Source organism: Oxyura jamaicensis, chromosome 4, assembly GCF_011077185.1.
Source record: "Oxyura jamaicensis isolate SHBP4307 breed ruddy duck chromosome 4, BPBGC_Ojam_1.0, whole genome shotgun sequence".
In the NCBI taxonomy this organism is placed as follows: Eukaryota; Metazoa; Chordata; class Aves; order Anseriformes; family Anatidae; genus Oxyura; species Oxyura jamaicensis.
In genome coordinates, this window is record NC_048896.1 from 24,091,761 (window position 1) to 24,106,291 (window position 14,531).

At 34.6% G+C, this 14,531-nt stretch overlaps 1 protein-coding gene across 2 annotated transcripts in view; it reads right to left on the minus strand.

Annotated features, from left to right (window-relative positions):
• SGCZ (sarcoglycan zeta) overlaps positions 1-14,531 on the minus strand; it is a 447,021-nt gene that overhangs the window by 418,913 nt on the left and 13,577 nt on the right. The window contains exon 2 of one of the 2 annotated variants that reach the window (XM_035323848.1): positions 4,824-4,874. The exons of the other annotated variant lie outside the window; for it this stretch is intronic. Coding sequence (XP_035179739.1) covers positions 4,824-4,874 — 51 coding nt within the window. The remainder of the gene's footprint in view (positions 1-4,823; positions 4,875-14,531) is intronic. 2 annotated transcript variants of the gene reach the window in all.

Here is a 14,531-nt window from a genome sequence, read left to right on the forward strand (position 1 = left end):
TAAGATTGAATGGAAACACTTCTTAAAGCTCAGCTACAGATATTAGCAGTTGTTCAACATATTGTATGGTTTCTGTATTTTACTGACAAAGATGGAGCAATTTATTTGGAAGAAATCTGTTTATCTGCTTTATGCCAAAAATTAGGAGAGAGACTGTAATACTGAAAGTAAACCAGCAGGAACATATTCTCCTGATAGTGGTAAAACCGGTAAAAGGCACAGGAATTATGTTTGTGTCCATCAATCTGGTACCAAATCCTAAATAATCTAAGCTGATCATTCTGTCATAATTTGTGTAACTCCATTTTTATACCTGCCTAAATAAAAACTTAATCCAGCAGCCACTGGACACAGACAGTACTTCATGAATTTCAATTGTTTAATGTGTTTAAATTTGTTAGGAACTACTTGTTAGGAGCTAGGAAAGAGACATTCAGTAAATGTCATATGTATCTTATTGGCTCATAATGAGCTGCACAGTACTGCAGGGAGCATACCGTACAGTTCTTAAATGCTTTTATAAGATATCACATTATTGCTGAAATCTGCTCAAAGCAAGAAAACAAGGAATCTTAATAATTTGAACTTTAAAAGTATGCAGTATCTCAGTATCTAAACTTACACTTCAAAAATCCAACAAGTCTCCATAGCTAGAACCTACATATAATCACAGCCCAAGTTGAAAATATGACATTAAATATGACAAGATAGATGATAAATGTGGTGTTATGGTTCAAGGATTTACAGCCAAGATGTGAACACTGTGAACAGTGACAAGTTTCATAATTTCCACATCATTTTAGGAATGCTATGAAAAATATGGGGACACTTTAAAAATCAGATCATTGATATATGCATCAATGACTAACTGATATTTAGTGTGTTTTCATGTATTATTTTCTGCTGAGGGACAGATTCTATCGTAGTAGCACTCTCTTTTCCCACCACTGAGGTTCATGCTTGTTGTAGTTTTATTGAAGAACTCATAAAAGGTTGGATTCCCTAAAAATGGCACCTTCCACACTGTATAACATGGGTATGCAGTGAGTACCACTGCTACCCAGTAAGTACTGGAACAATCCACAAAGAGGTTGTTCATTGAAATTATGCATTAAGAAGATGACTGCAAAAATAAATGTGGAATAATAATAATAAACTTTTAATAATTACTGAAGAAGTAATTTTTTCTTTCTACTTTCTTTGCTATTGAGATTTCGGACTGGACTAGAGGGTACTGTGTTAGAAGGTCTGCATGGCCAAGGAAATAAATGCAGCACATAGGTTTGTCGCCTGAAGAGTTGTGACACTGAGCACCACAAAAGAGACAGAGCTCCTGTTGACTGTGTGAATTTAAATAATACTGAGTGGACATATATTTCTACGGAAAAAAAAAAAAAGGATACACTTTAAATACAGACTAAACAGAGAAAAGAGTGGACTATTGCTCTGGAAAGCATTGGCTGACAGCAGACAGATTAATGGTCATAAACTCAAGTCATCCATGAAACACCATGAGTAATATAACCTTTGCATATGTGTATATAAACAAAAATATCTGAGAATATTATATATAAAGGTATATTCTGTCAGAGACCCTGTAGTATATCTTGCTCTTCTGCTCATCAGAAAGATCTCTAAATAGTTCTGGAACTTCCTTCTCATAACAGACATTCAAGGATTGTGAACATTATAGAAAGAAAGCCACAAACAAAAAATGAATACCTAAGGACCTGTTTTACAATTAAAGATTCAAAGAACTCAAGCTGTTTCTTTTAACAAGTAAGAGGAACAATTTGATTGCTCTATGGAAGTATCTCTATGGAGAGAGAAGCAAAAATAGGTAGGAAAGTGCACTTTAATCTAGCTGAGAAAATGAAACAACAAGTAAAGTTTAGAAGGTAAAGTGACACATTAAAATTCAAAATTAGGCACAGGTTTCCACCCCAACCAATTAGCAAGTACATCAGTAAAATCTTTTCCTATTGAAGCCTTTTGAAGAGCTCTCTTCTAATTTGAAAAGACACAATTATATATGATTTTCTGATCACTGCTGCTTCCTTATGAATAAAGATATAATATATAATTTTATAAGATGAATGGCCATCCTCTATAGAAGGAACAGGGAAGAAGAATGCCATTTTCTTCAGTCCTGTTGCAGAACTAGCAACTTGTTGAAATATAAACTTAACAGAAGTTTCAGTAGACTTATCATAGTTTAAATGAGTCAAATTATCAAATTATCAGTGGTGTTCCCATGGAAAGAACTTCACTGAGAACAAATAAATACCTGAAGTTATGAGCTGCTTAGGGTTTTGGGCACTACAGTTATAGAATTCTTGGCTCTATAGAACATGCATGAAGTTTCTGAGTACTTTTGACTCTGATACTTTCAAAAACAGAAGTGCAACTTCTTAACATATTTTATAAAAAGACTTCTGCCATGCAATGTCAGTCATATTTCATTCAGAATTTATCAAAAGACATCATAATGAAATGGCTCAACAGTGACTGAACAAACTGAAATTAAAAAAAAAAAAAAAAGTCAAGCTTTCAGTAACATTAGACAGACAACATTAACAGATCATATTCTACATTGTCAGTTGTAACAAGAATAATTGAAGTCAATTGCCAAATCCAAAGTAATGTAATACGTGTAAGTATTCTAGCTAAAAGGATTCTAACCATTTTTCAAGTACGCTCACAGGCTTAAAATAAGTTGATGATCTAAAAGTAGAATCTTTAAAGAACAGGAGAGTAGAAAAATTTTGATTAATTGATCATTTACTATATGCTAAGCATAGAAAGATGGATACTGTGGAACTCAACCTGTTCTGCAGTTTCCTAGTTTTATTGTATCGTTGAGAATCTAAACTAGACCAAGTTGGTTAAATCATTTTATTTACTGCAATATTCAATTATTCTTTGCTAATTTTTGTGCTAGTGTCTTTGACTAAATTTATCTTCCTGGTTAAGATAATCCTATTCTATCACTAACAGTCGGAAAAACAGCTTTTTTCACCACTTTCCATGAGATACATATTGTCTAGATACACCAACCTATCTAATTGCATCACTTTTCTTCCTTCTTTTTCCTATGAATTATGAATTTCCCTTAGGTACGTCAATATTTGACTACACAACTACACAAAATCTAAAAAGTTAGCTCTAAATTAGGTAAAATAAATTTATTCCTCTGTAATATGTAAAGCTATCTCTAGAAATTACTTTAACTCTGGAATTTATCTTAATTCTACAATTTGCTTTCTTTTCATATTTATTACCATAAATGTGAATTTTACACTTTCACAAAATTCTGACTCTGGTTATTCAGTCACCTATTCCACTGGCTTTTTTGAGTTATGCAGCCACTGAACTGTTTGACATGAAAGTCAAACTGTTCACTGTTGTTCAAGTGTGCCTGCCTTGCAGCTGCCTGGTTGTGAGAAGCTTCTGATGTTCCAGATATCCAGTAATCCAACAGTGCATGTCAATCAAGAGCTGCCTTAGCAAAAAAATGCACATATCCTTAAAGAGAGAAAAAGAGCTGCAAACTGTGGCTTTTCTACTCCTTCTCCACTGTCATTCTCAATACCAGCCTAGTGTCTAAAAACCCAGGAACAGCACAAAATAAAAAACAGCACAAGAAGCAAAGTGTACTTTTTGTTGAATAATCTTTATCATTGTTATATTTCTGGTGTTAGCAAATTACATGAAAACATTCAATGAGAAATATACTGTGAGAATCTCTTCAAAAACTTTGACATGAAAAATGCGTGTGCTGCATGTGGGGAATTATGCTTGGTTTTAAAGCTACACAGTTGAAGAACACACTTTAGCACTCTGGAGTTTGATTTGTCTTCAGTTATTTTGTTCCAGAATCTTGCCAGAAAGAGCAAGATTATCAAATTATCTGATAACTTCTCTAAAAGTTATACCAAAATTATGTCTTGGAAAATTCAACTGTTTTCTAATCTACAACTAAATTAACTAAATTAATAAGAGTGAACAGAGTGAAAGAAAGGCTCTTGCTATCCCTTTAAGTGGAAAGTTCAATTGATTAATACTATGAACCAGTAACAATCCCTCTGTCAAACTCAAGAAATACATAGTTTGGGGTCCAGAAATCTTGGTGATGTTTTTGAGTAAGGCAAGTTTGGATATAAAATAATAGACAGCCCAAACCCTCTAAGGAAGTTCAAAACTGAAGAGCCGCTGGCTCTTCTCCAACAGAGGAGGAAAATGTTTCTCATGGGCTACAAATTACTTTTTAAACTTGCCGTTGAATTCTTGTTTAATATCTTGACTGTGGAAAGTAATACACCGATCTGTTCCCCAAAACAAAAACAAAAACAAACAGACAAAAAGTACATACATGTACATATGTATATCAGTTTCTAGCAAGTAATCAACTTTTCAGCCTCCAGGCAAATTATGATTAAGTAGCCAAAGGGGGCAGACAGAGGGCAGATTGCTGGTGATAATGGGCCTGCTGGTCAGTTCCCATTTAAAGAAAGAACAACTTCTTGACTAAATCAAGCATGATGCTCTAGCAGAGACTTTCTCCAGTCTCTCACAATTTATTTCTGAAAAGGAAGTCTACTAATTATCATCAGTTAAAACAGTCTCCAAAGTCAAAGGAAGGTAACTGTATGCTGACATCATCTTCTTATGTGCTAGGGAAGAATATATATGGCAGGAGACTGACCCAATGTGATGCCTGTTATTGAAATTGAATGAATAACCTCATGGAAAGAGTAAGAGATACCAAGTTGCCATAAAGAAAAATTTGCTCCAGACTCATGACTCACAGTAATGGTACTTACAGCACCAGGTCTTCTGACTTCCTCACTTATAATTATCCACTTTTCATCCATCTGTGGGGAACAGAGGCCATGAATGAGAAATTCAGTCTTGTGAAGTGTTTTAATTCATGACTTCCATAAAAGGGGAACTGTTTTATAAAACAGTCCTCTCCCTTTCTTTCCTTGATATCTCCCACTACCTCAGGAAGCAAAACATAGTTGGCTTTTTGCTAAAGACTTCTGTGATACAGCACAGAAGTCCTACTCTGCATCAGCAAATTGTGACACATTTTTTTCCCCTTACACTTCACATTATTATTATTATTGTTATTATTATTATTTTTTAAGAAATGTACTTCTACAACTCTCATTCTATATAGGCTTACTGGCACTGAATATTTTCTCTGCCAAGGCTTTTAGCACAATTGTGTGTAGGAAGACATTCCTGGGACAAAATATTTGAAGAGAAGAGAAATTATGGGAGATGCTAACATGCACAGGCGCAAGTAACTTGTGCAGGGTTCTAGGACCTGCCTGAGTACATGGGGACAGAGAGGATTTAGCAAATAGGGAAAATGTGAGATGGGTGTGTGATGAATTGCAGATAGTATTGGACTGTAATTCTGGTTTCAGAGCTGTAGGAGCACAGAATAAGGATAGAAGAGCTATAGTGAACTTGGGAGAACAGATGTTTTAGATGTCACTGTTGGTATCCAAGAGAATGAGAATGGAATTTCCCTTTATTTGTTTCATTTCTCTAGAATTTTCACAACTGTAAATTATAAACAACCTTACATCTAAGCACCATCTGAGTACACTGCAATAGAGTATATGAAAATGTAGTTTCCTAGGGTAATCTTGCCAAGGAAACAGACTTCCTTCTAAAGTGGCCAAATGGAAAAATGTTGGAAACATGTTCAAGGAGGAATAAAACATTGAAATAATATAGTCCAAAGGAAACTATAAGATTCGAGAGGTTTTCCTATGTTAAGTGTTTCAGTTTGTACTCCATTTTTTTGAAGGCCATTCAGCTACATTTTCTGCTTTCAAAACATTTTGACTAGAAACATAAATCAGCTGACAGAAATGCAAGTGAGCTGAGATTTAGATTTTATAGCAATATTGATACAAAGCAGTGGGCTTTCTTGCAAATATTGGCATTTGGCCTGGGAGACAGTATTTTGAGAGAGTTCTCAGATTCTTCATACATCTAAAGACATATTGTGCTGCAAGTAATAAATGAGGAAAGAGGAATGGGAGAAAAAATAAAAAGAGGTTATCTCCATGGAAACCACAAAATAACAATTTCTCTTACAACATTCCAGGGGTGTAACTTACTGAATAGTGTGTAAACCTCAGAGCCACAGTAAGTGCTAATGAGAGATGTAGGGGAAAATAAAGTAATGCCTTTATAGGTTTCTTAATCTTGGTACATCCTATCATGCACAAGGGGAGTGTATAGGAAAAACATGTTGACATTTGACATTGTTTTAACTGGTGACAAAGAAACTGAATTATGTAGCATGAAGGATATTTAAGGAGGGTCACAATTAAAAAAAAATGCTTAAAGCAAAAGTCACTTAAGTATTAGAGTATTAAGTATTACTTTCATTCACTTCTTTTAAATTTACTATCTTTCTTTAGTGTAATTTAATACTGGAATACCTATATACTTGCTAGCCATATAAAATAGAACTGGAAGTAACTCAGAATATCTTCATCTGCTTTTTCCTCCTAAATCAGTATACCAACTGCACCAAAATCATTCTCACAAGCCCTTGTGTAACCTATTTGTAAAAATAATAATAATAATAAAATAAATCCTGTGATGATTATTTCACAACAGCTCTCTGCAATCAATTCCATTTCCTAGCTAGAAAACATTTCCTAACATCTACAAATCCCTTGTTGCAATATTAGCTCATTACTTCTTGTCACTTGTTGAAGGAAACAGATTACTTCCCTCCTCGTCAGGTCATACTTTCTAGACTCCTGATTGTTCTCCATGCTTTACCTTACAGTCTTTCCATCTTGTCAGTATTTTTTTGAAGTGCAATAACCCAAACCAGAATAGCAGATGTTTTAACTATTTATTTATTCTCTTTCTTTATTTTCCACAACAATATGAATTTGGCAACTTGTGTTCCCTTCAATAAAACATCCAAATCTTTTTTTATTTTTCAAGCAACTTTTGCCTAGCTAGCCAGTTTCTATCTTTCATTGCTCAGCTGATTATTCTTACTGAATTGCAGCAATTTGCATTGGTCCTGCTTGAACTGCATCCTGTTTTTCAGACCAAATCACCAATTAATGAGTTTTTTTTTCTGAGTCTTAAACCTCTCCTCCAAAGTGCTTGCATATATGCCCCCATCTCTTTTCACTTTAAATAAAAGAATATATAATTTTACACAATTCTGAAATTATTTGCCTTGGTTTCCTTTGGTTTAAAGAGTATCATGCAAGAATTTTCACTTTTGCCCATGGAGGTATTAGTTTCCACTATAGTTCTGTAATTCTGGGGCCTTAATGCAGATACAATTGTAATTAACATATTTTGGCTTCTAGTTGAAAGGAATAATATTAAAATTTCAGTCAATAACAGCTATTTTATAAGAAAAATCCAAAATAGACAGAAATTCAGATCAGAATGCAATAAACATTTGTTTAGAATTTCTATCCATAAGAAAACTTGTTTTCCCTAATATCATCTAGAACATACAGCTAGATTTTAAAACAGTGGAGTTACAGTGTAGAAAGAAAAATAAGAAAGACTATGTTATTGAATAATAAATCAGGTGTATATGGAGAGAGAAAGAGAACAAGAGCATGAAAAACCCTTTTTCTAATTGTCTAATATAAACGTTTACATTTTACGTAAGGATTAATGGATTAAACTACTTTACTAAGAAAGAAAAATTGTTGTTTGTGACCCAGTGTTAGACAACTCTTAAGTGGCTTAATCTGGTTTTCTCTGAAAGCAAAGCTGTATTTAATAATGGATTTAAGAGATATATGCAGAAGTCTTTATGTAATTTTATTAGCATGCAAACCGTAAAAAAAAAAAAAAAATTGCCTATGTATATGTATTATGTATAATCTTTTATAACTATCATTCGCTCTCCAGCATTAGATGAGATTCCTTTTTTTTTAAAAAAAAAAAAAAAAGGAAAAGTACCCTGTGCCAACTGAAAATATAGTGAGATAATCTTCATAATATTGTGCTTGAAAGCAGTGACTGGATTCCTAATGACAAAGTGATGATATGTGAATACCAATTAATATGTGAATTAGCAAATTCTCATGCTGAGAAAAACCAAAGCACTTATAGGCCATAACCATATTCTGAGCTTCAGGCTATCTTCTCTCTGTATCTTATTACTTCTTTCTGAGATAGCACTCAGCAAATAAAAAGGAATATGTAATTTCTGTCTTGTGTTTGATAGAAAACTTATAAATGCTGTGTAATACTCCAGATATATTTTGTGGTGCAAAAGAAAATTATTGAAGTGTAACAGTTCAGAATGTTAAGACAAATAAACAAGTTTTGTCAGCAGAGTGGAACGCCAAGTTTACCTTTGAGCTTTGTCTACATAATCCTTACATTTTATGCTGCATTTGCTGAACACAATGCCTTGCCATGAGTTAAACAATTAGCCTGGAAGAATTAGTTTGGAACTTGCACTGGCTTCAGCTAAACATAATCAAAATTAGAATTCAGCTGCATAAACATTATCATAAAATCGGTTATAGTATAAAAATAATGATAACATAGAAGTAGCACGCTGTAGAAAATATCACTCATGGCACAACAGCAATAGGAAGAAAAATGAACCACATAGAAATGTTAGAAAAATACTAATAATGGTATATTCCAAAAGAAAGAGCTTTGAGAATGTATACACATTATTCTATTTTAATTCCAGTATATCGTTAGGTACTTCAGTATCTCGATATCTACACAGGAAAGGAGATCACTCAGGTGCCATTGCAGCATTGCTCAATTCTAGGAAAAAGCCCTCAGAATTAAAACAAGCAAATAAACAAAAATAACAGCAAAAAACAACCTGGACAAATAGTTGTGTTTTTTTTTTTTGTTTTTTTTTTTTTAAATAATAATAATAAACCCTTATCCTCTATAAATTAGTGTTATCGAAAAACAGGTAGTATTTGAAAGTTCAAAAGTGTAAAACTAGTTGTGTTTATAGCAATATATGTTTAAGAATGCCCTATTATCTTTCATCAGACCACCTAATACAATTGAAAATGTAGACCATTTTTTGAAAGCATATAGTTTATTTTATATACTATATACTCTACATTACATGTGTCAATTACATGTGTCAATGTATGCCTTTGGGACATCCACAGGGAACTTAATTTGGGACCTGCAGAACACACCTGGGTCATCTGCTACAGTCTGAGCTTCAGAGCTAGGCAGCTTGAGTCTGTAACAGCTTGACTCCACTCATTACTGACACGGATGAAAAATATAATGCATGTGAACTAAGTTTACACTTGTAGGCTTAGTGCAATAGAACATAAATATAGAGGAACTATTTCTGATATGTAAGTTTTATGTGGTCCAATTTCTTTCAGGTGACTAAAAATTAGCTTTATTCTCATGGTTAAAAATCATGAGATTTCATTTATTTTGTTTCTCATTCTCCTGTTTATTTACCTTACCTTTATGAAGTATTACCCATTTACCCACACCCCTCCCCCCAAACAAAATCATGAAAGTAATCCTGTACTTTCCTGCAGACATGAAATACAACAAATATTTAGCTAAAGACTAATAATAGTAGCACACTAATAATAGTAGCACAGCAAGACAATACTAATTCCTTTTTCCTTTGGGAAAAAAAAAAAAAAAATAAATTATTGTCCTTTTTACTGGAAAACAAATGATATGTTTGTAAACAGAATGGGAACCTCTTCACTTGTGCCAATGTGGATGCTGCTTTTATTTAGATTAGTTCAATGGCCCACAAAATATATATAAATAAAATAATTAAAAAAATCAATGCTGCACATGATATTTTTAATTGGGGAATATATTTCAACTCCTAAATTGTATTTTCAGGCAAAAAATAATAGTGTTCTGAATTTCTGCCTGCAATAAAATCACCATTTGGAAATAGTTTCTATTAGGTTCTATTAGGCCAGGGAGGTGATTTTTCAAATGAAAGATGCTATGTCTTTTTGACAAAGGAATCTCCTAGAAAACTATTTTTGAAATCTTTGTGCAACTAAATTGTTTGGAAAAAGTCAGCAAGAAATTGGGATTCATAACAAATGCAATCAAGTTCAAAGTGGGGTTGAAATTTGTATACTATGCACACACCAGCTAAGGTACTACAGCACATTTATTCATCTGATTTTGGGACACTACACTATGTTCAGAAAGGCAATATATCTTTTCAACAAAACCTTGGCCAAAATAAAAAGTGAGAAAATTAGTTACTCTGCACATAGCTACTCAACTCTCTGCTGCACATTTGAAAATGTGCTTATGGCACTTGCAAACATGGCTTAATTTTGTCAATGTTTCAGTCAGAGACTTTGAGACCACTCCACCATTCCAGATATTTAATGTCTTAAGGATAAATTGCATTATTCTTGGTGTTGTGGGCTTATTTCACTTATTTTCCTTATTTACTCATATTAAACTGGTAACATAATGAGACTAAAGCATAATTCATGAATGCCTTAGGCATGTCTTCTTGAAAGGCATTCAGTCTCAACCTGTAAACATCAAGGGACCAACAATTCATCTCTTTCCTGGTTAAGTTTACTCCCTTTTATATATTCTTGTGCCTGATAGGGAATACATTTAGGTTCATGCCCTGAGCACATATTACCATGCCCTTCTCCATTACACTGAAGCCCTTTAATATGCTGAAGTTACCCTGCATTCTATCAAGTCTCTCTCTCTCTTTTCGTTGTTTGTTTGTTAAATTAAACAGGTCAAGCTTATTCAGACTTTCACTGGGGGATATTTTTCAAGATGCTCCTGTTTCAAGCTACTTGAGGAGTTAGAATAAATGCTTTCTGTTATTTAAAACCACAAACAGCCACAGAAGATCAGACCAATAATGAGTCATCAGAGGAGTGTGCTCAGAGACACTATATACAAGTATTTAAGAGTATTTTCTGCAATTTACATGTCTGGAGAAGTGTCACTAATTACATGTATCTTCTCTTTTATTCAGTTACTGTTCTTGAAAATGTTTATTTTGCAATTGTTTTAAGAACATTTGGTGAAGGACCATATCAAAAGGAATTCAAATGGACACATTTGAGATCAGTGAGTGCTACCTCAGGTTGCCTTACCCAGCTCTGCACTTCACCAGACAAAGTGACCTTGAATGCCAAGCTTCCCTGTGTTATGGCTCTTCTCTGAACCACCTTCTTCTGCTTTCCAAAAGCCTTCTCCAGAGGTAGACCTTGGGATATCAAGGTTCCCTTTTACCCTACTCCTAGATAAAATCGTTCAACTCTCTGCTGAGAAAGTGTGGCTTTATGGGTAGAGCTGATTGGGCCTGGGAAGCATTTCAAGTACTGTTAATTTCTCTTGAAATATATGGAAGATGAAAACTTAGTGATACATTAGCACGGAATAAAAGATGAATTTGCACATGGTTAGAAATACTTAGACTACTAATGATATTGCTGTCATCCAACCAGTATAGCTATTACAGAGCTGTACAAAAACTTTCATACAATATGCCAGCACAATTATTTGGACAAGGGTGCATTACAATGCATAAATAATCTTTTTACATGTGAATAAAGATTTAGAGCTGTCTAGATTGTTTGGTTACAACGTGGCTGAAATATAATTATATCACTTGCAGAAAGATTCCTATTGTGTTTCCCATAACTATGTGAGACATTTTCAATCCTTCATGTGACATCTGCATGCAGAGCACTCCTAAACATACCATACTATGTGTGGTATAATTCTCACACATAGATAGTGTATGTATCACAGGCATGAATGCATTCTCTTGCTGAAACAGAGTGCATGTTTTTCTCGCAGGAGACTTGGGGGGGGGGAGGGGACAAAGACGTAAAATCTCTGTTCTTTGTATTGCAAACTGCAAATTACTCAGTGCAAACAAAGGAAGACTATTTTTGATGTAATGGCTGCAAAATCTGTAGCATTGCCCCTTATTCTTATGACTAGCCTCCACAGGCTTCCATCTCCTACAAGTACTGACTAGATATATTTTGTATTATATGCAAGTACTGACCTCACTGTATTTTCACCACAGCAGCTTATATAACGTGAAAGGGAAGGGTCTCAGAGTCTGAGCTGGATGAAGAGACGGGGGTGGAATTGCTTCAGCAGAGCCAGAGCTGCCCTCCAACATCTTCCCTTGAGTGTTGGACAGTCCGTCCCTGGCACTGCTACTGATCAGGAGATGGGTGGGAAACCACCCTTCAGGAAAAAGCATTCAATCAAAGGATCCTCACAGTGATTAATTGCTACACCAGTTACAGAAGCCTAAAGTGTCCTTGCCCATTATTGTGGAGACCTTCATTTTTTGAAGCCTATTGTCTTTGTTGTTACACTTGGCTACAGAATGCCCATCATCACGCACATGCGCACGGCTGCAGTAATTAGACCCACACGCTGCCCTGCTTCTACATGTTGATTGAACTTCTGCTGTGCTTAATTAGGGTGTGCAGTAAAGAAAGCAACTAGACAGCAACAAGGTCAGCAAGCACAAATCTGTTGTCTATCTCACCACCCATGACAGGAAATTTTGTCCCACCTACTGTGTGAATATTTCTTCTATTGCAATCATGTCACAGTGTAGGGCTCAAACTTTCAAGTCATGAAAAATAATTTTAAGTTAAAAATCTCAGCAAAATTTTCCACATTTTACTGAAATTAATGAAATTACTCTGATGAGTGCTTATAAAATCAAATGCAAACCAACAGACTAACTTTACAATAAAATACTTTTTAAAGTACTGCTGTCAAAAATAATTTTTTAAACTCTAAAAATAATATATATATATATACATATGCCTATAAAAGCCATACACACATATGGCTCCATATGTACATAAATACATTTTTTAATACAGGTACTACTTCAAAAAAGGTTGAGGAATTGCACTGATGAAAGTGCAGGATTCAAAGAGAAAGATAGTTTTGGTTCAGCCATTATAGTATAGGTTATGAAGAAACTGGCCAGCAAAAATATATTTCTTGGAGGGGTTGTTTTTCAGAAAACTAATGAAAGGCCAAAAAACTATCTCAGAAGTAAGGTAAAAAGGTACAATGGAAAATAAATAGAATCCAAGATCTTATATTGTGCTTACTATTTTCAGCTCTCTTTATCTGTATCAGCTGTAAGCTGTTGAAAGAGTCATTTTCTGCTTATGTGTTTGTAAAACAGCACATGATCTTCCCCTCTGATTGTGCAGATAAACAGATGTTTCATGCAGATCTTGCCATCTATTGAGAGGATAGGAAGCAAAAGTCCTTCCCAGAAGCAAATGTTAAATGTCCTAAAAATGTGTTGCAATGTATTAGCTTTTACGTCAATTTATGTGCAAAGAAGTCTTGATGATGCAGGGACCCAGGCAGAAAACAGGCAAGGCTGCTGCTGACTCTAAATCATAGATGATAAGATGACCTCTAAGGTGCATCTCTTTACCACAGACTTGTTTGCAGTAGAGACAAGACCCATGGGATGGTCACTTCAGATACATCTGCTTCTTCCATACTGCTTTTTCAGGGAGAGGTATAGATGGCATGTGTACATCCCACACATGGAAGAACTGGAAGAAGCCTTAGAACTGATACATTGTGGAGATAGTATTTTGCCACCAGCTATTTTTCTTCACTGATATTTTGCTGTAGTATTAATAACTGGACCTAGCTGGTAGGCTTTCAAAATGACTGTTCAGAAAAGTTTTGAGAGCATGCCCTCAATAAAACTACAACTTGCTTGAATTCATTGTGTTCTAAATTACACCTAAAATCAGATTTGCTGTACTGCTTTCAAGGAGTCAATGGGTAACTATATTATTGTCCATAAATCTTATTCTTCCACGTGACTCAGAAGGTACAGAGCTATTTTCTTCCTGAGGCTGACAGTCAAAACAGATGACTAGAAACTAATACTTTTCTTAATTTACCTCTATGACCATGAACAGAAATACCTTTTCTACCAGCCTATGTTGGACATTTACTCACATAATAAAACTGATCATAGCACATTCAGACCAAATGTGCAAGCAAAAACGCCAAGTGAAAGCAGGTTCCTACTTCCATTTACACTGTTTGGATTCCAAACAAACACACACACACACAAAATATACTCGGGGTTTGTACTGGTTAATTTTTTAGAAAGACATTAAAAGAATGTCTTGTTTAAAAGAAGTTAAATTCCATAGATTTATTTCTTCACATAGTCTTGACAAAATTGTTGGCACTTGGTCAGAAATGTCCATTTACTCATGATCCAGTCAGTGTACTATTCCCAAGAGCATTGAGCTGGTTTTACTGACATCATTGTATTTTCCTTTCCACTTTGCCCTTAACCACTTTAAATGTTACAGACTATCAATTCTGATAATGCAAAATGTAAAAAAGGGAAAATGGGCCCACCTTCTAACCTCTCTGGCCACAGTCAATGTACATCAGCTGAGCTGACATTTACATTTTCATCTCATCAACATACCTCCATCACCAGATATATCCTAGTG